At 36.1% G+C, this 26578-nt stretch overlaps 1 protein-coding gene across 1 annotated transcript in view; it reads right to left on the bottom strand.

The window, feature by feature from the left end:
- Positions 1-8688: 8688 nt before the first annotated feature.
- The window catches only part of LOC121316921 (rho GTPase-activating protein 18-like), a 31302-nt gene continuing 13412 nt past the window's right edge, over positions 8689-26578 (bottom strand). Inside the window, exons 3-15 of the mRNA XM_041252295.1 lie at positions 25480-25715; positions 24980-25049; positions 22383-22546; positions 21791-21956; positions 21094-21185; positions 19467-19544; positions 18927-19086; positions 18669-18751; positions 16654-16857; positions 15319-15465; positions 13268-13392; positions 12205-12260; positions 8689-9404 (exon numbers count right to left, since the gene is read on the bottom strand). Of these exons, the coding sequence (XP_041108229.1) occupies positions 9313-9404; positions 12205-12260; positions 13268-13392; positions 15319-15465; positions 16654-16857; positions 18669-18751; positions 18927-19086; positions 19467-19544; positions 21094-21185; positions 21791-21956; positions 22383-22546; positions 24980-25049; positions 25480-25715 (1673 nt within the window). The 3' untranslated portion in view covers positions 8689-9312. The remainder of the gene's footprint in view (positions 9405-12204; positions 12261-13267; positions 13393-15318; positions 15466-16653; positions 16858-18668; positions 18752-18926; positions 19087-19466; positions 19545-21093; positions 21186-21790; positions 21957-22382; positions 22547-24979; positions 25050-25479; positions 25716-26578) is intronic.

The following is a 26578-nucleotide window of genomic DNA, read 5'->3' as shown; positions in this document are numbered from 1 at the left end:
CAGCAGGGGAGCCCCAGCTTCACCCAGGAGGAAACGTAGGCAAACCGGTCAGGTGATTTAACCGAGTCATATTGAGATGTGCTATTGGAATTCTTTGTTGTAAAGGAATTAAACAAAAATTATGTATTTTTACACCAAAATAGGGTATTAGATTATTTAATTTCCAACCTCCACAGTGTGATATAATGTATCTTTGTTTTAAGTTTTGGAATAATATAAAACTATATCACCAAGCATTTCCACTGCTGTTCTGTCTCAGAGCAGAGTTTGTCACCAGCTCTGTACATTTTGTGGTACCAGTAATTGCAATTAAATTTGTAGTACCTTAAAAAGGCCATTTTATATTGGCGTTAATAATATCTTGGGGCATACATTAATTTAAGTTAGATACCCAGTAAAGAAGAGCTTTAACCTCTAACATTAGTGACAAAACATATTTGACTATATCAGTTCTACTAGCTCTGTGATAAATCTTATTAAGGACTAGTTCATCTTAGTTAAACCTGAGGAAAATATTATAAAGTCTACTGAAGCACCTTGGCAAGTCTCAGACATTAAAACAGTGAATGGTGTTTAATGAATTGTTTTTAACATTTATACCATGTCTAATTTACGGTTGTGTGTAATTTATATAGAATAAAGCATACCTGTAGTGGTCATTGCTCCAATTAAGTTTATTAGTAGTTGCTCCTTTTGGCTCCTTTTTATAGATTCCTAGAACAGCCTTGCAGCTAACGTATCGTCTCCTGTGTGAACACAGTATATATTATAGAGTAAACAGAAAGAATGGTTGCCTTATTAATTTTTGGTATAGCAATGGTGTGTCTGTTGGCTCCTTAAAATTAATAAGGCAACCATTCAATGATGAAACCAGAGGAGGGAAGCAAATGCATTTTTTAAGAGAAAAAAAAAATCAAATCATGTAGCATGTAATTTATCTGTTACTTGCTGCAAGTTGTTGCTTGAAAAGTTCTACACAATGGTTTTATTTCTCTGAAAATGTGCATTTTGCACTTTCTTGCCATTACATGTTACAAGGTTTCAAATGGATTGATAAGTTATCTGTGTGCAATAATCATCATAATAATAATAAATCTGGCCAACACTGATTCTCTGTCGTTTTATATATTAATAAAACAAGGATGAGACAATGCTTTGAAATAAGTAATTTCATATAATCTAAATCACACCGGCTGTTCACCAATTCAGCCACCAGATGGGGTAAGTTCTAAATACTACAGTATTGTTGCCTTACATCTGAAATGAAAGCATTCTTTATATTTTCTGTAGTTATTAAAATGTTTATTACTATGCTTCCACTGTTCAAATACAAAATCCAATAATCAGGATATCATGTAAGACAATTGAGAGGATATAAAAAAAAAAGAGAGATTGGATCTTAAATGCAGAACAGTTCAAATGGTTTCTCACTTCTAAAACACTTCAGCTTCAATAATTCCATAGCTGTTTAAATACAGGTTTTACATCACATAACACATTCTTGACATCTCAAAACAGTGTTTTAAAGTACTGTATAAATTACCCCCCCTCCATTTTTTTTTTTAGAAAATCTAGTCAGACAATCAAATACTATTGTGGTGTCTAGCATTTCAGAAAGATAAAACTATGTCTATGTGCCTTTAAAGCAATGATTCTACAACTAACTAAAGCTTTGCATTCCAAACCCTTCCATGCAATCTTCCATGCCTGTACTTAGTATCTCCAAACATTTGTTTCCCTATGTAGTCTTTCACAATCTTAAATTCCCCTTTGGATTGTGGGGTATGCAATTATATTAATAATTGCATTGTTGGTTGGCTCAACAGTATAATATTCTTTAATGGCATACTGTACTACAACATTAGTCACAATGGAGATGCAGAAGCAGGCTACTGTATTCAAGAGCGCTCCTGGAAATCTTTCACATGGTACGCACAACTGAATAGCACCAACATCCCTTCTCATGCCGATAATGACTCTGCATCACCATGCTGTAAAGAGTTTCAGCCAATCAGAGTGCTGCATTTTCCGAGTTTCACAGCACCTACACTCTCACATTACAAAACTGCAATCGAATTGCATCACTGTTTTCCTTTCTAAAAATGAATAAACACAGAGTGCTCCCATCGAGATAAAACAGCAACTACGGTGACAGCCAAACAGTCCACGACAACAATAAAAGCTACAAATACACCTAGTTGAAATTCAGACTTAACACTAGGGTTAAAACTAGCTCACAAATCTTTTATGCTGGTTCCATTTCTAATCATTTTACTCACAATCAATGCAACTAATCATTACTCATCCCCTAAGCATGGGGTATAAACATGAACTTCTGTTTTTAATGTTACACATGACAAAACAGGCAGTTCAAAAAATAAAACATCAATAACAACAATAAGGAATTCACTCTCATTGAAAGATAAATGACGAGACTGAAGGTGGAGGATCCATGTCACCAGAAGCCCAAGATACAATTACCAGCTCCACCCCAGCAAGTATAGTTGTTATGGACAGTGTTACTTTTATCGATTTATCCAATCATACAGTAGTAACCCTCTCTTTGTCCATATGCACAGTGCATAACGTGTGTATGGGTGCTGCAGGAGCCAATGACTGTACCATGACTGTCTGCAAACTGGACAAAGAATGATGATATCCTTAATTGACTGGAGATTTGTATTGTTATTCACTTCTTTACAACTAAAAGTTATACAGGCACTGTAATGGAATGTATTAAATTCATTAATAATCTGCATGCCTTCTTTGTATGGTTTTAAACTAACTACATGTAGAGGCAAAGGATGTGCCAGATTATGAGTCTTATTTAAAATTATTTTATTCCAGGCAAACAATTAGTTTTTGTTACTAATATTCAGCAAGCATCTTTTAGCAATCTTGTCATAAGTGTCAATTATTTTTACAAACTTCTGGCAATTTTAAGAAAGCAATTTGGTAGAAAATAAGTTTGCAAGTGGATCAAATCCACTGATAGTGTTTTTGCCACTTCCATATGTTTTTTTATTAGAAAATGTAAATTTTGCAATAACAATAACTATACATCTGTTAACACCAGCTGACTCTTAAAGCAGTGAAGCACAAACTTGTGGTTTTAAATGAGTCAAAATTTGAAATATTTGGGTCCAACCGCTGAGTATTTGTAAGACGCAGAGAAGGTGAGCGCATGAGTTCTGCATGTGTGGTTCCCACTGTTATGTACTCACCTAGGTCGCAAATAGATTTTTGGAGATAAAATCTCAAGGCTTTGGCACAAGCAGCACCTCTTCCACAAGTAGACAGGGACCTGTGCTGAGTGAATGATGGCACTCTAGTTTGCTTCTGATTGGAGGAATTCAAGGTGTTACAACTGTCTCCGGTCTCCCCTACTATCAAATGATCCTCTGCAGTGTACTATGGCGCTCACTGCCGTGTCAAAATTCATTTTCAACTGAACACACTTTATAAAGTTAACAAAGTGATTTGCATTACAGATCAATTCGGACTAACAGAGTTAGTCTGCTGTAACTACTAGATAAAACAGAACCAAAAAGTAGCGCAGCACACAGTAAAAAAATCTAACAAAAATTGAACATAGAGATTGTAACTTTTGCACAGTATAACTAGAGCTCTTCATTTTTAACCATGTGATGTCCCTTTAAAGTTACACCGAGTCGTTTCTTAATTAAACTCTTGTAAAAACGTTGATTGTGAAACAAGATCACTTTAGTTTTTTCTCCGGTAACTTGAATAAAACTACTACCTTTCACACTGGCACTCCAACCCGGGTCCCAACCCGGTTTCTGGCTATCCGGGTCAAAATCCCGCAGGATGTAGGTCAATGGGCTTTGACCCGGGTCGAGTGAGACAAAGTACATGAAAGCCGTTCTTAAGTCATCGAAATAATAAACAGCAACACCTGTGTAAAGGTTTCACTTCCGTAAATAACTTTTCTGGGACATTATTAGCCAGATTGTCCAGCAGAGATGAAGAAACATTTGCTCTAATCAACATTTGGGTAGACAGTTCATTCCAAATAAGCTTGGTTGAAAGCGTCCGTAACAAGCTGCTTCCGGCATTGATACACATGTTGTGTATTTTCTTTGTCACCCAGGTTGACACCAAGTAGAGCATGCCACTGTGAAAGAGGCTTATGATTGAAGTAAAGTTAAATTCCTTTTCCTGGATTCAAAATATTAATGACTCGTTGCAAACATGTTATAACCTGTTTTGCAAATAATAGTTTCTTCTTAATTATGATTTTGTTACAATTTAACTTCACTCGCTGTTTGCATTCGGTTTGAATTAAAAATAAGGAGCTATCTATTACATTATCAATGAAACAGAAAGTCTCAATCAAGTCACAGGAGAAAAAACTAAAGTGAACTTGTATATTGTATTCTCAACTTGTTTTCTTTGGGTAAACTGTACTGTATACAAGTCCCTCTAACATTGGATGTTCTAACAAAGTAAAATGGAAGTGTTAAGGTATTCCAAATCCAATTAAATACTGTGTGTGTATTGTACATTACTCTTTATAGTGTCATTTAAAATGTACTAATACTACATCACAAAAATGAGTATTAAACTCCAATGGTAGCCTACTTGTTACTTTTTCATTATGAAGTCCCCATAATTAGAATCCTGATAGTATTACTGGGTTAAAAAAAAAAAAAAAAAGACTAAACGACTTAGCCATCTCCTTAAAAGTATCTGTAAAGATGTCTGACACCACTCTTGTCCAAACTGGTATTTTTTAACAGTAAAAATAACATAAAAACCAAGCCTCAGATAGCAATGTGCCATCATTGCATCAATAGCCTATAGACAGATGTACAATAGTGTTTCGTAACAGATTTAACCAAACAGCGAGCCATGGTGTCAGAACTGTGCGAGCTGTTGAATAATGGAAAGCTGTCCCCTCCAGTGTACATACATGTGCCTTTTGACCATTCCAAAGCAGCACTCAGCTGTCACAGTGCAATCCAACAAGCACATTGTTATGATGTAGCTTTTTATGACACATCTAGTAACACTTTAACACAATAGCCACAAATTAATACAAATTTTAAAAGCTTTATAGGACTGCATGAGAAACATCTGAAAAACAAAATACGTGTTATTTTGTACGATTCCTAGTTCTGACTAAAAAATGTTAAAAATGGCCAGAAATTCAAGAACACAAAGGAATAGCAGAGCATGTATTGGAATTCATAGGAATTTGTGTCCATTATAAGTGTACTCATCATATCAAAAGTAGATCTTCAATAATGAAAATAATTGATACACATATGAATCTGCAGCTGACTCCATCAATTAATATGATACTTCATATCAATTTCATTCAAATAGTCACATGCTTTTCTCAGTTTAAAATAAACATGGAACATTTATCATACAAACCCCCCCCCCCCCCCCCCAAAAGAAAGTAAATACAATTGTTTGATGTTATTTTATTTATAAAAGCTACAAAACAAATGTACAGCTTATAGATGGATGGGCTCTGTTGTGTGCGTTTTAACATCCTGCACAGTGGTTACATCTACAGCAATTATACATGTGTTAAGGGGACCTGATTTTGCAAACATATTCACAGCATGATCTGAATATGTTAAACTTGCAGTTCAGAGCCACTTCAGAAAAGCAGCGCTATGCATATAATTTCTACCAGTACAACAATCACTCCTCTCCCCCTCTCCAAAATATCTGCATCATTGAATGTTATCATACATGTAAAGATTTGGCAGTGAATGTTGGGAGTGACAGACATATATACACATACACACACACAGTGGCTCTCAAAGGTATTCACCCTCCCTTTGACTTTTCCACATTTTATTGTTACAACATGGAATCAAAATGGATTTAAATTAGGAGTTTTTGCTACTGATCAACACAAAAAAGTCCATAATGTCAAAGGGAAAAATAAAATCTAGAAATTGTTCTAAATTACAAATATTAAAAAGAAAATAATTGACCCCCTTCGCTATGACACACCTACAAATGCCCAATTGTCTTTAGAAGTCACATAATTCGTTGAAGGGAGTCCATCTGTGTGCAATTAAGGTGTTTCACATGATATCAGGTTAAATACACCTGTCTCTGGGAGGTCCCACAGTTGGTTAGTACATTTCCTAACAAAAACTACATCATGAAGACGAAGGAACATTCAAAGCAAATCTAGAATAAGGTTCTTCAAAAGCACCAATCAGGGGTAGGACAAGAACATTTCCAAGGCAACTGAATATCCCCCAGAGCACAGTAAAGTCCATTAAGAAATGGAGAGAATATGGCACAACTGTGAATCTGTCTAGAACAGGCCATCCTCAAACACTGAGTATCCGGTCAAGAAGGGCACTAGTCAGGGAGGCCACTAAGAGGCCTATGGCGACTATAAAGGAGTTAGTCTTCCACAGCTGTGCTGCGAGACACTGCATACGGCAACAATAACTCGGGTGCTTCACAAAACTGGCCTTTATGGTAGAGTGGCAAAAAGAAAGCCATTGTTGAACTCAGGTCTCAGCTAGAGTTTGCCAGAAGGCATGTGGGAAACTCCGAGACAAAGTGGAAGAAGATTCTATGGTTTGATGAAACCAAAATAGAGCTTTTTGGCCTCAACACTAAGCGTTACATTTGGCACAAGCCTAACACCACACATCATCCTGAGAACACCACCCCTACCATAAAGCATGGCAGTGGCAGCATCATGCTATGGGGATGCTTCTCTGTGTCAGGGCCTGGAAAGCTTGTGAAGACAGAGGGCAAAATAGATGCAGCAATGTATAGAGAAATCCTGGAGGAAAACCTGCTGAAGTCTGCAAGAGACCTGGGACTTGGGAGAAGATTCATTTTCCAGCAGGACAATGACCCCAAACAAACATACAGCCAAGGCAACACTCGAGTGGCTTAAAAAAAAAAAAAAAAGGAAGTCAAATGTCCTGGAGTGGCTTAGTCAAAGCCCAGACCTCAGTCCAATTGAGAATATGTGGAAAGAGTTGAAAATTGCTGTTCAAAAGGTCCCCGTCCAACAGAGGAGCAATTTTGCAAAGATGAATGAGCAAAAATTGCTGTGTCCACATGTGCAAAGCTGGTAAACTTATCCAAGTAGACGCATGGCTGTAATTGCTGCCCAAGGTGCCTCTACCAAATATTGGCACAAGGGGGTGAATACTTATGCAATCAATTATTTTCTGTCTTGCATTTGTAATTTAGAACAATTTGTAGATTTTATTTTTCATTTTGACATTATGGACTTTTGTGTTGATCAGTGGCAAAAACTCCTAATTAAATCCACTTTGATTCCATGTTGTAACACAATAAAAATGTGGAGAAGTCCAAGGGGGTGACTACTTTTGAGAGCCACTGTAATATACAGGAAAAGCAGGTCATAAAATATTCTGTTTTTCAATGGATACATCTAGACTTATGTACACAAGCATATCCCCTGGCTCAAGACATGACATTAGGAAGATTATAAATCTAAACGTTACATTAACCCCACCCCCCCAAAAAAGAGGGAAATAAATAAATCTTTGGGAAGTTTAAATAAAAATACTGTAGACATCAATATACCCTGCATGTATTTCTTCTGCATGTATTTCACAGTGTATTCCTAAATATATATATGGTGGCTGCCTTTCTTTTCACATGTGGTTTTAATACATTTTATTTGTCTTGTTTATGATATTTGCACCAGATGTACAGCTTAAAACAGACAATAAAACTTTGTTCTTTTTCTCCTTGTGATTCATTGTAGCCTCTAAATAATGCTAACTATTTTTGCATTAAAAATTTAACTGCATAAATTAAAAAAAAAAAAAAAATGTGTCACATTGGGAATCTGAATCTTGTTTTTCTTTCCCTTTATGTCAAGAATATACCATGTTTTCATATTGCATAAACATAAAAATCAAGATATTTGTACATCAAGTGTGTATAATATTACACACACACATTTATATAACACACACGATGTACATTAGGGCAGTCAAGCAATTTTAAAAAATGTATCTTGATTAATTTTGGTTTTAATTGGCTATTTCACTGATACAATTGCTGCATCCATTTCATTTAAGTTAGTTTTATTCCTAAAACTTATTATTCAGTTTTATATTTATTTCCAATCCAGGATTGTTGTTAAATTTTTTTGAAGCAACTGCTAATTCACAATGGAATCAGTTTATTACTCACCTTATCGTATTTACAATGATCAGTGTCCTTTACTGTACTTAAACTGATGTTTTTCATTGCCGTACAAACAATAATAATACTTTAATTCTCTTTTATTAATAACTTAAAATGGCCTAAATAAAAGAAAACATTCGCTGAACCAGTTATATCCTCCAGAATTGTAAATATAGTTTAAAATAAACGTGGTTATTGAAATTAAACAAAGCTACAATGTTAACGGGGCTGCAGTCGGTAGCTAACCAGCAGCACTGGTTATATTATCGGACTGAGCTTGATGCGTGAATTTCTAAAAGTACTCTGTCGAAACTGACGGGTTTCATGCGTTCTGGCTGTCTGTAGCCGAAAAACTGCTAGAGTGTATTTTGAGAAGTGAAAGCATGTTTGGCAGCATGCAGGTGGTACAGCAGACTAGATGCACTTCTGTGATACTGGAACTCACTTTGAGAGTAGATACAAGTAACCCTCTTTCTTTCCAATGAACCATCAGTAAGTTAAAAATAAAACTTCCTTCAGTTTGAGTGCTTTGCTATATAACGCGACTCGTTTTATATTCAAATGATAACTACTCTCAATTGAATCCTGGCAGGAACTAAAATAGTGCCACAGGAAATGAATTAAGGCATGCTAATGAGGAAAAAGACAGAGTATGATTAACGTGCATTAAAAAAAAAAAAAATCGACTAAAAAATGTATGCATTAAATCGCAGGAGTTACCTGTCATTGACAGTCTTAATTTACAGTCTTAAAAAAAAGAAACATGGGTGCAGCTTGCAGCACAAGTGATAGAATAGGACTATGGGCAGTTTAAAGCCCCACTTGACTAATGTAATTGAGAATGACTCCTATCCTTAAACACAGACAGACTGTACACACACAACTTTCAGCATCTTCATAGACATTCATTCTCAACAGGAAAAAACTGGGCACAATTTGCATTGTCGTACATTATACAGTAATCTGGATTTGGCATTACTGTTGGTTCATTTTTTATCTACTACCAGTTATTTGACCTCTGGCCTTTCAAATACATGGTTTTCAATCTACTGCTTGTCTGCTTGATTAAGTCGTGTCTTTTCTTCTATTTTGTACATCAGAACAGATGTTTTCAGAGTTGCAGCCATTGCCTTAGCGTGACTGAGACTTTATGACCCACTCTGCATTGGGATTCAACTGGTACAGATCCTTCATGTAGGTTTCATCATCCAGGCAGCGCTCTCCTGATAGCAGAGAGGGGGGAAAAAAAAAATTCTATTAGGACCACCAGACTGGCTTTGGCTGTAGCATCATTTTCTAGTCCAGCGATTTCCCCCGCCCCCCCCCCATTAATTGTGATGCTTACCAATCAATAAAGCCCTGTGTTTTTTTGCAAATACGAAAAAAACATAAAATGAAATACACATATAAAAAAGACATTTTTTAAAATTGGGAGGTTTATACAAAAAAATACTTTAAATAAATACTTCAATACAATCGTAGTTGTCAAGGCTCAGCCGTTACCATGGGCACGGTCTGAAGGGAAACGGAAACTCTGACTAGCACTTGCAGAGATGTATAAATTTGGAGCGAGTTGTTTGGGAATTAATTGTGATGGAAGAGAAGAGATGTTTGTTTCTAAAACCACACGACAATTAAACAAAGCTGCAAAGAATTTGAGCATGAGGGGATGTATGCAGCTGATTGTGACAAAATAATGATATGCAGATTTTGCAACTGCCAACTGGAAAGGGAGTGGAAAGATACCGTTGCTCAGTTGGTCACTTTGAAAAAGAAAAAAAAAAAAAAAAGTCAAGCAGCCCCTGGTACAAGCAAAAGAACCATCCAAGCTACAATCGGTGAAACACTCCATGCAACGAGCCATGAAAGCCAAAACAGACAAGCCTACATGCATTGAGGATACAGTTGAACATCCCATTGGAGAAGCTTGACATCCTTCAGTTAATGAGTATTTGAAACATTACATTCAGGGAGAGTTAATGTTACGGTATTTTTTTGTAATAAATTTGACTAATTAAAAATAATGTAAATTATTTTCAAACATTAGGGGACTCTCGAGTGGAGCACCCAGTAAAAAAATATGGAGTGCAGCATGCGCACTATAGTCTGGAAATCGCAGGTTCGAATCCAGGCTATGTCATTGCCAACTGTGACCGGGGGTTCCTAGGGGGCGGTGCACAATTGGCCGAGCGCTGCCTGGGTAGGGAGGGATTTGGTCAGCAGGGAAGTCCATGGTTCACCGTGCACTAGCAATCCCTGTAGCTGATAGGGCGCCTGCGGGTCTGGATCCGAAGTGCGAAAATGACGGATTGGTAGTTATACGTTTCAGAGGACGCTCATTTCAGCCTCCGTTTCCATTTCGCCGAGGGGCTGTGGCAAACTTGGATTTAAAAAAAAAAAAAAAAAAAACCCCAACACCACAATTGCGCATTCCAAATTGTGGAGAAAACCAGGGTAAAAACTATTGGCAACAACTACATTTATAACAAATATAAAAAAAGAAAAAAAATGCTTTCTTTTCATCATATTTTAGGAGCTGGTGATCTTCCAAGTGCTGACTGCTTCAGGTGGGAATATCTACCAAGAGTTGGACAGAAAGCAAAGGATGAGGTGCTGTCTGCTATCACAGGCAAGCACTTAGATGCGATTTGTGATGACAGACAGGGCTACAAGGTGCGTCTTTGCAGTTGTGTTTAAGACGCTGGATGCTACGGATGTAAACAAACATCTGACTCCAGGTCTTTCTTGAAACTGCTAATGCAAGGATATATTCACAGGCATTCATGGAGACATGGAAGAGCTACTGTACCACGTGCAGAATTTGGACGTGTTTACCATAGTGAGTGGTTGGCACCTTACATGATTAAGTGTTTCAGTGCTCTTCAAGTTTTTAAAAAGGAGGTAAATTCAGTGGTGGCAAATGTTAAGATAGTTTTTATTCTCAAGGAAGTCTGCTTATCTGCGCTTCATAAAGTTAAAACTACTCAGCCAGAGATAACCAGATGGAACTCCTAGTTCAGATCAGTGTTTTACCCACACAATTTGGACAGCCCTCCTAACGAGACACAAGCTTCTGCTGAATTGTGAAGTTTCAGTGTAGTTTCATTAAGGCAAATTGTACACAAATAGCATGATTCAGTACACCATTCGAAGAAACAAAAAATCAATTATTTTCTGTTTATATTTGTAATGAATTTAGAACAATTTGTAGATTTTATTTCACTTTGACTTTTTTTGTGTTGATCAGTGGCAAAAACTCAATTAAATCCATTTTGATTCCATGCTGTAACACAATAAAATGTGGAAAAGTTCAAGGTGGGGGGGGGAGGTGTGAATACTTTTGAGACCCACTGTATACTTTGTTTTTATTTATATACATCTATTAGGAGTTATTCTATTAATGTGTATCTGTAATAAAAATAAAACTTTTTGTCGATAAACAAAATTGTGAAAAATAAAACAAATTTCATGGGGCTTTACCAATTAATAATGTAACGGATGTACTATAACGAACCTTTATAATTAACATTTTAATAGAACAACATATTCAAAAGGGATGAAAGTTTCATAAGTGGAAACAAATGCTTCTGTGCAGTTTACAGTTGGAATGCTAGAGGAGTCGTCCTGGCTAAATCATTCCTAAATCCAGCGATAGAAAAAAAAAAAATAATAAAAAAAAGTATTTTGCACAACCCCCATTCTCTATTGTCTTTAACTGGGTTTCTCCTCTATTATTCTAATTAACCTGGAATGGCTCAAACTGCTATGCAATGGGAGTTTTGTTTCCATCCATAAAAACAATGTTGGAGTATTTGGCACAGCTCCTCATTATAAAATTACTGTATTTAAAAAGAGTCAACATTTTAATAAACAAAGTAACCAATTGCAACACTCAATATACCCACGTTAACTAAAATATAACCTACATATTTTTAAATATTGTACGTAGTCATTTGGTTCTTGAATCTCAGCACTTGACAATAGATTCCACTAGAAAATAAAATTACAAAATAGCAGACTTACCAATATTGCCTCCTATTTCATACAGGCACATGTCTTCTCTCTTGATGGCAACAGTACTGCATTAAATAAAATATATAAATGGAATATTAAATATATAAATTTTGGGTTTATTACACTTTGGTGCCGATTTTCAAAGTATTTTACTCCAAAGAGCAATTTTTTTTTTTTTTTTTTTTTTTTTTCCCCAAAAATGTAAAATAACCTTTGAGCCTTCCGTGTTCATTTTTATTTGTGACTAGCAGGTGCTTTTCTCCTTAGAATAAAATAAGTACATTTACTTTAATTGGACTAAAAGGTTTTGAAAACCAGACCATTTGTAATTTTAGTATTTTAAAGCATCCTGCTTTATTTTTAAAATTTCTCAAATTATGGTGGTATGGCTTTAGAGGACATAGTAAATGGTTTACTGTAAAATCTTACATAAAGTGATCTGACTTGTGCCACTGGTGAAATCATTCACTTTTAGCATCATGAAAAAAAATAGAATACCCCCATAATAATTAAAGCCATCAGTGTTATGAAAAAATAGATCACACAACCTACATCTACTGCATGTAAGTGTTATTTCTGCATAAACAGCAGACAGAAGAACAGCTTCTGACAGCTATCCACAGATTCCTGATACTCTCAATAATTTGTGGTAAAGATGGTTACTCATGGAATACCCTTCAGCCAAATTTACAAATAGTAATTTTCACAAACACTTGAAGCAAGGGGGATTGTAGAATAAACTGTACCTTTTATTAGAGACATTCAGATCATGTAGAACAGGAGAATATGTTCATGTGATGACACCATAACAGTGTTATAGACACTGTCAGAATACATACCATCATATTAAAAACCATCACAATTCCTCCAATAAAAAGATATAAGTAACACAACTAGTACATGTTTAAAAACATCTGGACTGGTCTTCCTTTTCATGTGGCAGAGAGCATATAATGGTTACTACTATGGCAATATAGACTCCAACAAAATAGTGTTGATAACAAATATAATTATGGTTTAAGGCATACTTTCTTTAAATAAAGAGTAAGGCCTCTTTAAAAGCAATTCCAACCTGATTTGGCCGAGAAGTCTGGCCAGTACATCACTAGCTTTTAAATCCTCAGTCAACTGTATCGCCATGGAAACCTTGAAGAACTGTGGTGCCTGCACCCATATGACTCCCTGAAGAGCATCAGTCTACAAAACACAGAAAGAAAACAAAACAGATCAATACACAGTACTGTACCAGCGATGCCTACGTTTAGAGTGAAGCTCATTTTTAAAAACACGTAACATTAAAGCTACTGAAGGTTCTGAGATTGTCAACTATAAGCATCAGATAATATGCTTATTTTGAATTTGAGAATGACAAGCAAGAAATGTTCTGCATAGTGCTAACCAGTGTTGGTGAACCCAACTGACTGACTGATTTATCCTCTTTTATATTTTGCTTATGGGAGCATTCCAAGTTTCTAAGTACAAGAAAGTATTTTTGTAATTTCTAGCAATACCAACATCTGATTGTCAAAAAATATTCATTTGAATACTCAGATATTTGTCCCAGCACTAACACATACATACAGGAAAACCCTTCAGCTGTGTAAAAAAAAAAAAAAGAGTATTAAAAGGAAAGTGTACCGATCTGCATTTCTTTCTACACCGCTGAAAAGATGCTTCTGGCCGAAAGGTAAGTAGCCAGCTAAGCATACTCGCTACCTTGACATTTTTATTAATTAGTTATTAGCCTGACAAATCAAGCCTCATTTAAATGTGTGGAGCAGGTAACACGGAGGTGGCTGCTGCAACAAAGCTTGTTATTGCTGTGGTGAACTGTAGCTCAGACAAACTGAGGAAAGTGCTTTTTGTTTCCGTGATCTGGGGATCTGGCGGGTTTCCTTTAGATTGTTTTTATCCAGCGAGAAGGAGGCACTATTTTTGTCACTTGAGTTTCGTCCATTTTATTTATATCACGTTTGTGTGTTCTTGAAATTAGTGCTGTGAAAAAGTATTTGCCCCCTGTCTGAATTTCTGCATTTTTGCACATTGAATTTGGTCAGATCTTTTTGTGGGTTGTAGTAGTAGAAAAAAAAATAAAAATATGACACCAAAGTTTGGTGCTTCTTTCATTTGTTTGGTGTGCAAGGTAATCAAACATGCAATCTTCAAGTGTGAAGTTATTGCCCCCCCCCCCTCCACCAAACCACAGTCAGAGCCATATTGTCCAAATGGAGAAAGTTTGGCACAGTAGTGAATCTTCCCAGGAGTGGCTGTCCTGCCAAAATCTCTCCAAAAGCAAGGCGTAAAATCGTTCAGGAAGTCACAAAGAACCTTAGAACAACATTCAGAGATCTGCAGGCCTCTCTCACCTTGGCTAAGGTCAGTGTTCATGACTCCACCATCAGAAAGACAGTGGGCAAAAATAGGATTCATGGCAGAGTGGCAAGGCAGAAACCACTGCTCACTAAGAACATGAACGAGATTATATTTTCACACGGGGGCATTGGGTGCTGCATAACTTTCTTTAATAGATAAATTAAATATCAATTGTGTTATTTGTTCACAGTGTCCCTTTTATCTAATATTAGATTTTGGTTGAAGATCAGATAACATTCAGTGTCAGAAATATGCACAAATGCAGAAAAATCAGACGGGGCAAATACTTTTTCACGGCACTATTTATTGTACACATTTAACTGTGTTTGTAATACTATTGTAATAATTTCTGCACAGCTTTGTCACCAGTTTAAAGCAAGGCAATCTGCCCAATAATGCAATTATCATACTGAATAATTGGTACTTCTAGTATATGATTGTATTTAAGCAAGTAGTGTCCTTCCTCAAATTTCACAAAAAAAAAATCAGATGCTTTTCCAAATGTTTTTGGAGTTGCTGTTGTAAACCTTTCTAATTTGGGCCAAACTTAGTTTGAGAATGCTTTTAAATCCTTTTGGAGATAGACATTTCCTTTTTGCATGACATGTTCTCTGTATTCCAATAACAAAATGTATACTTTACCTGAATAGCCATAAGAGACATGTACTATTTTTGTATTGGTATTACTACACACAGTACTGTACAGCACGTGTTAGATGTTACCAGGTATATGGAACTGCATTGACTCACTTTGGTTGTGCTCCTGTATGGTTTCTCATGCTTTTCCCGGTCATAAGCCATCTTCTTCAGCAACTTCTTCATAGCCTTATCTCTGGACATTTTCTTCTGGTTTTCAGTGTTTTGCTTTCTTACTTGATTCAATAGAAATTTGGGTATCTAAAATACAGAGATACATAAAGGCTTCATACATATTGCAGCTTGGTTACTAAACAATGTACTGCAATGTTAATGCTTTAGGTGGCAGAACCAAACAGAAGACTTGTAGCCATGAAATCATTATTTCAAATCCAAGTTCAGAATTAGAGGCATTACAGTATGAAGCCATAGAATTAAATTAAGTTTCTTCTACATTGTTGCTTCAGATTTCAGGGGACATTATTCTACAGTATGGAGAAATTATAGATATAATGTTGGATGGTCAGCACAGAGAAGACAATACATGGATGATATTTCCTGTCAAGCAGTTTATTGGTGTTTTTTATAGTGTCCACATAATTTACCAGCATTCCCCCCAATATAATAAAACTTCTATTCTTACATATGTAAATATAGGATTGTACTAGTAATATTTACCATTACCCTCACCATTTTTGTTTTGAATGTCTTATTTTTCACTTGAATTTTTTTCTGTTTTACTTGTCAGAGTTGGGGTCAATTACATTTAATTCCAATTCTACTTCTAATCCCAATTCCTTTTTAATCAATTCAAATGTAAACATGTAAATAAAACAAATGCAAATAGACAGAAGTTGAAATGTGATTACTGTTATAGTTTTTTTCTTATTATTTTTAAGAGAATTCCTAATTATATCCTTCTACAAATCACATATCGGTAACTGTAACAATATTTGCAAATTGCGTCTGCTGAACTGCAATGTTCAAAACTGCTTTATATAAAAAGGTTGGACTCACTTTATCCATTACTATTAAATTCAAGCCAATCAAGTGAGACAGCATTGCTGTGCAATGCATTAGGGTTGACCTCAAGCACAGCCTGGTACTAAAGAACTATTTCTACAAGTTTTCTCAATAGTGATACCACTTCCGATGTCTATGGTCTCAACACTAGAAAATGTCCTATTTGAACAGCGGGATTGTAGGAGATCTGAAATACCCACTCCCTGTCCTCCGAAGAGGGAGTTCACACCCGCAAAGGCGCAAATCTGAACACAACTAATGTTTATTTTAAATGCGATTACTAAATTAGACAGAATAATCTTCCTGCATGCCCCAGCTACATAAAATGTACCACTCACTTTTGAAAGCAGTTGGAATATCAAATAGGCCTGGCTCGAAGGGAAGCAGATTTGAAATACACTTTTACAGAATGCTCCTACTACTTACCAACCAGAGAAGGTTCTGATATTTTATCAGCCAACGCATGATGTTTGCTGTCCCAGTAGTCATTGCAAACTCCTGTTCTCCACTCTTGGAACGAAACCCTTTGAACCTAAACAGGTTGGGTGCCATTATAACAGCAATGTTGTTCAATGTCATTTTATTCTTCTCCTTACTGTCTATTACTCTCTGGAGAAATTCCAGCAGGGTCTAGAATGTAAAAGAGAAAAACATTTATGATTATTTCTAAACTGGACTTGCTCGCTAGCAAATGGCATTTCCTCTGCAGTTATTTCATGAATTTAAAATATTAAAACATTAGATTTTCAGTTTTGAATGACCAAATTTTAACTCTATTTTTGGTTTGGAAATCCTTTGAAACAAGCTTTAAAACTAGAAAATGGGAGTTTTGGGATTGGCATGTCAGATTGAATGGTTTGTAAACAAAGTAAAATATGTAGCACTGATCTGTATCAGAATCATAGAATACAGCTGTGTACTGGCTCTTCATAATCAAGACGTATGGTCTATATCACTGATACAGCAAAATACATAATTTTGAATAGACAACACTTAATCACACTGAAAAAAACAAAAAAGACTCTTACTGCCTCAATACCCCCAAAACATGACAGCAATGGGCTCTTTGCACGTCTTACATCTGCATTTCCATATACCGGCAAATCTAGTTCCGGTTCTTGTCTACATGACAGTTTGATCAGGATTTTACAATGGCTCGTTTATACACGCTGCCTTCATTAAAATGGCAGGATTTCCACAAGATGGCAAAAATCACATAGCAAGCAAGCTGGGAAAAAAAAAAGGTTTTAAAATGTATTTTGAGAGCTACCTCTGTGACTACGAAGGCGATTCATTTTCATAGTAATGTCTCATGAAGTCTAACGCAGACTTTACAAGCATGTTTAAAACTGTGAGGTTAGGCAGTACAACTTAGAAGCAGTGTTATAACGCTCTCCTGGTTTTATATTATTCGTGTGAAATCAGAACATAAATGTGGTTGTTGTAATTAAAATACTGTATCATAACTGTAGTTTAAGTTAAGGCAGCTTTAACTTAGTCGCAATGACTACAAACGAAAGCAACATCTGTACTAAGGCTAGATTTATAAAACGATTTATGAACATGTCGTCATTGAGACTGGTATAAACCTTTGCAATGAAGCCTGCAATCAGCTTGTACTGGTCTGTACTTTTTCCTTTAATAGAATGTTTCTGTGTTCAGACTGAGGATTTCAGCTCATATTCTCTTTCTACAATTGGAGTCCATCAGCAAGAGTTCATGGCATCACCGAATATGGCAGATAAGGACTGACTTAATTGCAGAATAGCATGCTAAATGTTTTAGTTTATACAAACGTGTCTGTTGGACTGAGCCAATTTATTCAAGCTATATTGTGTGATTACTGAATTCCGGTTAGCAATTCAAGAAGAAATCACAAAAGAAAATGCTTCGTTTTGTATTTATTATGAAACATGCCTGTATGCAAATATTAAATCCAGGCCTGGAAATAGATTTAAATTGATTCCTGCACATATGTGAATTACACAGTCTGCACTGAAATAACTGCATTGCATAAAGCAATTGATAACACTGCTCTGATGCATTCTGTGATGTTTTAATCTATAACTTTATTGAAACAAAGAACATTAAAATTACACTGAAGCCCTGAACTGACTTTTTTTAGTTTACAAGTACTGGTTTATGATAACTCAGGCTACATAGTGGGTCATTGCAGTGATCTGATCAAATTGGAGTTGAACCTGAAGTAAAAAAAACACACCCCACACTCACTGTACCATTCACAATGAATCATGTAAATACTATTCCATTGGGAAAAGAAACACAGACTGAACAATCCAGAAAACGAACGACAGTAAAAGCCCCTGTAAAAGTATAACTGGATATGCACCGACGTCACTATGTGCAAACAGCCCATATGGCAACCAGGTGCATCTTGAATCCTAAGGGGAGTTAGGATTCAGCCCTGACCTCTGTAGTACCTTTAGGGTGTCCTGGTTTGGCTCTGGGAGAAAAAGCACCAGAAGATTCAGGGCCTGGAGTTGATGCTTTCTTGTAGGCAGTTCTGTTGAGAAAATGCATATTTTACAAGCAAGTCAATCAATTTGAGGTAGTTCATTATTTGATTATGTTTGTTTTGTACAGCAAAGGTAAATAAAAAACTTTTTTTTTTTTAACATTGTACAGAGCACTGCATAGTTAAATATATAAATGCTAGTAAAATACATAAGTTGCCCTACTTTGCACTGTAATGAAAGCGTTGAGGTATTCCACGGTTAGCAATGGGTGTGGCAGTTCCCTGATGAAGAATTTCAATAAACTTGCAGCATCGTGCTGCTTTACACTGTCCCAGGCAAACGTCCTCTCGTAGAAATTAGCTTCCAATTCTTGGCAAAGACTCTAGGAACCATGATTGATACAAAAGCACAGTATTGTTTGTATGCACCATGATATTCATTCCTTATATTGCTGTATAAAAAATAATCCTGAATGCCAGTAAAATGTTTTCCTTTTTTTGTTTACAAATAATGCTACTGGTTTAATCCACACTTAAAGTGCAACTTGGTATGGATATGAAACATCATATCAATATTAACTAATGCATTCTTCTCATATACATTTGCTTTGTACAAAACTTTTAGGCCATCCCAGCGAATTATTAAGTTGAAAGCAACGCTGTGGGCTCTTGTTTTCTCAGACATACGTTATCTTCCGCAAAGGAAATAGCTTTTGAACAATCAATGGGTCCTATTTCGTGAAGCAAAAACTGCTAAAAATACCTTGACTCTTGTTGCAGATCCTGGTATTCGCAGAAGGCCTTCTGTATCCAGCCCCTCCTCTTCTATATGAGAAATCAGCTGAAGGTCAAACCACAGTAAGATTTAAAAAAAAAAAAAAAAAAAAAAAATCACTAAATAAGTCAGATACACTGAACATTACAGAATATCTAATTAACATCCCAGTTAAGAGGAGACTGGGACTAACAAAAATAAAACCTCACCCAGACATAATATAGCAGTTATTAATTGGGGTGTGCTGATTAACAAGTATATATAAAAAAAATAAAAAAAAATTAAAATATGCAATGTGTACACTACAGTAATAGTACAAGTACAAAGCTTATTAATCATTCATTTTATTTTTTTCAGGGCACCAAGGTTTACTCTCACCATTTGCAGTTGAACAAAAATACACTTCAGGACTTCAAAATGGTAAAAAAAAAAAAATACATCTGTATGTAAATCTCTGATCACTTCCCGAGGGCCAGAAATGCGTACAAGTACGAATAATGGCTCCTCTCCTGGTATGTATATCCATGATTATGTTTCTAATTGATAGGGTGAAGAAATCCAGCTACACTACCCCATTTGAGTTTGTACAGTTTAAGTGTACATCCCCACCTAAATGTAATACACTCCAAATTCTAAAACCATTACCAGAGTTGCATTTCATTGACCCATTAAGTGTAATAATGTGTGCATATTCATGCTTTACTGTATAGCGGTGAAACTTTTTATACTGTTAACTGAGCACATGCATCGTGAACCTACATAAAACCGGCAGGAGCCTGGCGTCAGGAACATGAACGTTCTAAAAATGGCTGACAGAAGGAAACAAAGACGTTTCATTAAGAGACTGTAAAGCACTATGATGAACACACTTAATTGTACAGTCCATTTAAAGTCTATAAACATTAGTGACGTTATGCTGTACATATGTCTATATACAACACACACTCTATGCAGTGGGTGTCGGGGTCCAACATAAATCTACTATATAATCGAGGGCTGCGATATAGTGAGAGACCCATAGAAAAACAAATAGGCTAACAAGTAAATACTGTACAACCACTCCCTCGTCTTATAGGGGGCGTCAGGGTCCAATATAAATCTATGTTATAACGAGGGCAGAGATACACTGAGAAACGCATAGAAAAAAATGAAAAAATGCACTTTGTTTACAGATACAGTATAAGAAACTGCAATCACTGGATGCTACATGGCAAAACAGTAAAAAATAATCTGTACATTACATAATGCACCAGTATTACTAAACAGAATTACACAAGCAAAAAGGTTATTTAAAATCATGACTTACTTTTCTTACAGTAGTCAGGCAGTGAAACTGGGGAAAGTAAATTGGTTACTTTTTTCTGCTTGTTTTTCTTGTTCACATGGTTGTTCTGAGGACGTTTGAGCCCTGTACAGCAAATTCAACCACCAAATGATCGATGATCTAATGTGGTGAATAATATTCAGAGACATGCGCAGTTAGGCTGTAAAAATGCAGCGCCAACTCCAGGACCGCGATATATCCGAACCTGCAGTGTAATGAGGGGCAATAAACGAGGGGTGGGTGAAATAAATATATAACATATGACCCCTTTCAAACACAAGCCACACTTACTTTTTGCAATATAAGTGGCACCCTGGTACCTGGCACTTTCTTCTGATCCTGCTCAAGTAAAACTGTAAGTGGAACACCGAACAGGCCAGATTCTACAGAAAGCAAAGTCAATGCATTGTAAGATGCAATATACTGTACTGAAATAGCAATATTTGATCACATTCACGAAGCTTTATGCAGACAGTTTGTTTTGATAAAATGACAGACTAACTGGAAAAAAAATGCCTTAAAAACGGGAAGGGCCACATACTGTGGCTCTTGGTGCTTTGAGTGGACACAGCTGTGTCTTTCCCAGAAGTGAAGGTTTCTGTTGCTTGTTTGTCATAGAAACAATGGTGTATGATCATCAAGATTTCACATGACACATTAACTAATCCCATAAAGTAATTGTGCATACACTGCAGACTACGAGGGTCACATTTTACACAGATTATCTCTTATCATTTTTCAAGGCCAGTGTACAAAGCTTAATATTCAAAAGTTGTAAATGAAGTAATTATTTTAATTTTATTTTTTAAAAGGCAAATGTGCAATTGTTGTTAAATTGAACTGTCCTTAACATGACAAAAATATAACTTATATAGCAGCATTGTATTTAAAATAAATAAATAAAGTTTGCATGCTTTAACTGCTTTTTGAATTTCAAGAACAGTCTTGGAATCCTTGCTTTTATTATAAAAATATATACATGGTTCACCTTTGATTTTAATTTTCACAGCTTTGTGAGATTTGAAGTCAATTCCAAACATGTCATAGAGTGCAGTCAATTCAATCAGTGCTAGAGAGCGGACCTTCTTCATGTCCTGTGAGGCCAGGTCTCCAATCTTTGTTGTACCAGTCTTGTCTTGTGGTATTTTGAAATTCTGTAATAAACACCAGTTAAACCAACCAACATGGGGGAACAATGAATGTGCAGTGAAAGCACAGCTGCATCAACCTCACTTTACCAGCAGATGTCAATACTGACCCTATTATACAGGTCTACTGTTTGTGGCAACTATGAGAACTGCTTAAAATAAAGCAGAGTATTTACTTATTTCAAAATGGACAGATGTTACTACTGTTTACAAACTGCTTACGTTTTTATTGAAAGTGTGAAGTGATAGAGTACTGGTAAAAATGTTTATACTGTATTTTGTATACTGAACAACTCAGACTGCTCATTTTTTGGTAATAAAACATTTGATGCAAGGGCTGTGACTCACTCATTGTACTGTTGAGACTCGTTTTAATATAAAGCAATGGAATACTCTATCAATCTTAGTCTGCTGGGATGTTGTGCCACTTACAGTTAACAGTGAATCATCCTCGTCACCTTGAGGCTCGTTGCTCTTTGACTGCTCTTTGAGGCTGGCTGCCTGCTCCGAGAAAGAAATATCTAAATTGATATCAGTTTCTGATAATGCCATATCCAAGCTGCTTTTGTCATTCCCACACGTGCTTATTGCTTGTCCTGCGAAGAAAGTAATTAAAAAAAAAAAAGTGTATGTTTTATTTGTTTAAGCCATTGTTTACCCAAAGATACAATACTGGCCAATAACAGTGCTTGATACTACTCCCTGCAGATATTAATAATGTTGTAAAATTATCTTTATAGATGAAGTAAGAATAAATACAGTTCATCCCAGTACTAACATAAATCAGAAGCAGTGAGCAACAAATAATCAGCAGAATAGAAAACTGAAACGTCAAAACTTAGAAATGTCTCCGCTTCACACTGCACTACTCTGCCCTGGTCCCTGCCTACGCACAATGCAAACTCAGGAAGTGGCTTTCCTGAAAATGAGTGGTGCTTGGATGTATTATTTTAAACACAATCCTACATAATGTATACCTGCTTTGTCTGTCATGTTTGTGACATTTCAGGAGGGGAATTTTACTTTATTTAAAAAACACACAACCAGGTAGCGATGGACAACTTGTGGTTTGATTTTCCATTCACATTTGAATAAACAGCTTTTTAAAGAACTAGTGGGATTGTTTCTGCATGTACATATGGCAATGTACGTGCTTATGAACCAAGTATTAAAAGTGTATAGGGAAGAGGCTTGTAGAAGAAAATATTAACTTTTTGAAAACACAATTGGTATAATAAACTTCACAGCCATTATTCTGAGCTTCCTCGTCTGCCTTCCCATCATATAAAAACAGTGCGACTTCCAAGTGTTATTTACAGCACTGCACTATTCTTAAATGTAACACTGCCACTCTGTAATAAAACACATTTTAAAACCAAACATGTGATACCTACACTCCTAGAAACAGATGAGTACTTTATGTAAAAGAAAAACTCATACATATGTTTACAATCATTAAAAGGCTATGATTTTGGCACAGTAATTTTTAGTATATTTCATGGGTGAGGTGTGGCAAAAAAAACACAAGACACCAAATAATGTAGTTTTAGCTACACCAACATACATGAGCTTTTAAACAGTACACCAAAACCAATAATATGAAGACTACTGACAAGTTTAAATATATACAAAGCTTACAGTATATACTTCAGACTCCGACAATTTCTGGTCGTAGTCGATAGTCTCCGATCCTGTGCGAAAAGTCAGAATTACGTTATCTACAATCTTGCGACGTGTCTTTTTTTGGAAAGGCATACAGCCTTAACAAATCAAACCCTTTCGGGTTCTCTGCTGGTTGAGAGGACGGATGTACTAATCACATCACTTCTGATTAGTTTTAACCCTCTTGTATAAGAGGTACAACTCGGCACATCTACTTAAATGAAAACACTCAATTTCGCAAATGCAGTCTGTATTTAAAATATGAACAGTTGCAACCACTTTGCACAGTCAAAAGGGCTGTGACACAATGCGTCCTTTGTACAGCAAATAGTGAAGCTGCACAGCTTTTATAGCTGTACGCACCTGGCGTATGAACCAAGATTTAGTTTTCCAATGACTCAAACAGCATGTTGTAAAGAAAGCTTCTGTAAGTCAGTAAACTTCCGTTCTCCAATGCATTTGTTCTTCTGTCTTTACAGAAAGCACCTCTTACACAATTTTTTGGTATTTTAGCCGTCAACCATTTACATGCTTGCTAAGCTATCTTTCACTGACCTACATAGCTACATAACTTAGATTCTTGCATATTTGTATTTTCAGTGCCTGACATATTGCATTTATTAAAGGAAATAAAAGGAAGCCGCTAATCAAATGTGTTTTTACTTAACTGTCACTTAACCTCTTTGTGCTCCATCCTGCGGATGAGACATTAAATCAACACTTTATTGCAAGTGACTCTGCATATAATGCAGTTCACAGCCTACCTCTGTAAAGCGCTGTGATATTATTTCACAGAATTTATTCAATTTCACAATTTCCAGGACCTCTGTTACAAAACTGCACCCTTAGTAATCATTCATAATGGAAACTAAATGGTTACATATGCAGCTATACCATTCCTTTTACACAACATTTGGAGTGATTATAACTTGAAGCAATACAATTGGAATAGCAATTTCTCCTGGTGAGAAATAGCAAAACGACTGTAAAGTTCAAAGCTCCAGAGGAGTTATAAAAAAAAAAAGGATTAAATTAATAAAGTTTAGCTCAGTGCTTTGCATGAGAAAGAAACCTTTTCCCGCACACACTGTTCCAGTTTGTAACAGCTAAAGACATACATGCAGATTACACAAGTAATGCCCTGAAAACAATTCAAGTAAAATCCTTTGCCAAGATTAACCACCAGATTGTCACCTTTGTAAATTCAAAAACTATTTATATTTACAAAAGAAAGCAAGCAAATACAGTGAAGCATTTAGTGCAGTTTCCAATGATGTACAGTTGTCAAACTGTACTACTTGTCAAAGGTTTATTCTAAGTCACTGTATCAGTTATAAATCAACCACTAATTCAGCCATCCTACATACCATCGGATTGAGCATCTTGTTTTCCATTCTCACTTGTCCCAGCAGGCTGTGTTCTGTTAGCACTAGCGATCTTAAATAAAACAAAAAAAAATCAAGCAACCAAACAATGTTAATGTATCATCTTGGCAAGGAGGATGTTATTTAGTAAATGATTACAATTAGCTTGTATCTTAAACATGGACTGTCCTAAATTTTTCATAACCTTATTTAATAAGCTAAAAGCTCAATACTGGCCCCTCTTGGAATTGGACTGTAAAAGCATATACAAAGTTTGTACACGCCTGGGCTTAATATGCTACTTAACTTGGTTTGTTCCGATTTGAATGGAAACAGGTTTTTGCATCACTTACTGTAGGAACGTGCAAATCATATCTGAATTATTGAATACATTATTCAAAACTTTGAGAGTAATCTTTTTGCAGCCAGACCTGGATACAAAAAGTGGGTAGTTTCGATTGTTCTGGTTACTACAGTAAATGAGCACCTCGCTGCTACTGTACCTTTCCACTTTGTGCACTTGGCAAACCAAAGATGTCCCTGACGTCTGGTATTTGGTGCTGCTTGTTCTTTTTCCTCAGAGTCTGAGTAACTGTCTCAACCCTCTTTTGCACAGCTGCCGCTTGTGTGCGGGTTAGTGTGGACAGCAAGACAATACTTTCCTGAAGATCTCCTGCTTGATCACCAATGAGGTCCGATAGACCTGCTTCCTTCAACCACTCCTCTTCCAACTCCCCTTCTGTGCCACATGCAAGACAGAAGCAGTACATCAGTGTCAGTAAAGTATATTACAGAAAATAGGGAACGCCGCTTCACACAAGAATATAATAATTAACATTAACAGGTTAGGTTATGTATGAAGGTAGAATATAGAAAAGCATTTAAGGCATGTTTAAACAATATTCTTACTTATTATGTAATGTCATTTATCCATTTTTCTGTAGGTCATTTACTATTCTATACATTAGAATTATCTTACTCAGGTGAAGGCACCACATTTGCACATTACCTTGAACTTTAACCGAATATGAAAGTAAACTGCACCACTATATTATTATATACACTGCCTGGACACTATTAGGGGGATGTACCTACTCATGGTTGAACCACCATGGTATACACTGGACAAGGTGCTGGAAGCAGTCTCTGGGAACATTAGTCCATGTACTCATTGTTTTACACATCTGATGCACAGATGTCTGAAGAGGACTGTGATGTTGAATGCATTGTTCAAGTTCATGCCAAACATGCTCGACTGGATTGAGATCTGGGAATTACAGTTGTCATGGAAGACACCTGAAGCCTCTGCCATTCTGGCACAATAGATGGGTCCATAATCTTCTTTAAAATTGCCATCGCCAACAGAGTACAAGAGCAGTATGGTTAGGTGGACTCGATCCGCAACAAGGCTTAAGCAAACTATGGTATTCGTCCGGCCTTGCAGAGGAATTAAGCGACCAGGAGAAAAAGGGTAATGCAAAATACAAAAATATATATATCAGGTGGACAAGCCAACAAAATACAGTACCAGTCAAAAGTTTGAGTACACTTTCTGGAAACTAGGTTTTTTTTATAATTGACAATGTTTTACGTCGTATACGT

This window comes from Polyodon spathula, chromosome 6, assembly GCF_017654505.1.
Source record: "Polyodon spathula isolate WHYD16114869_AA chromosome 6, ASM1765450v1, whole genome shotgun sequence".
NCBI classification, from domain to species: Eukaryota; Metazoa; Chordata; class Actinopteri; order Acipenseriformes; family Polyodontidae; genus Polyodon; species Polyodon spathula.
This window is presented reverse-complemented; position numbering and strand designations above follow the sequence as displayed.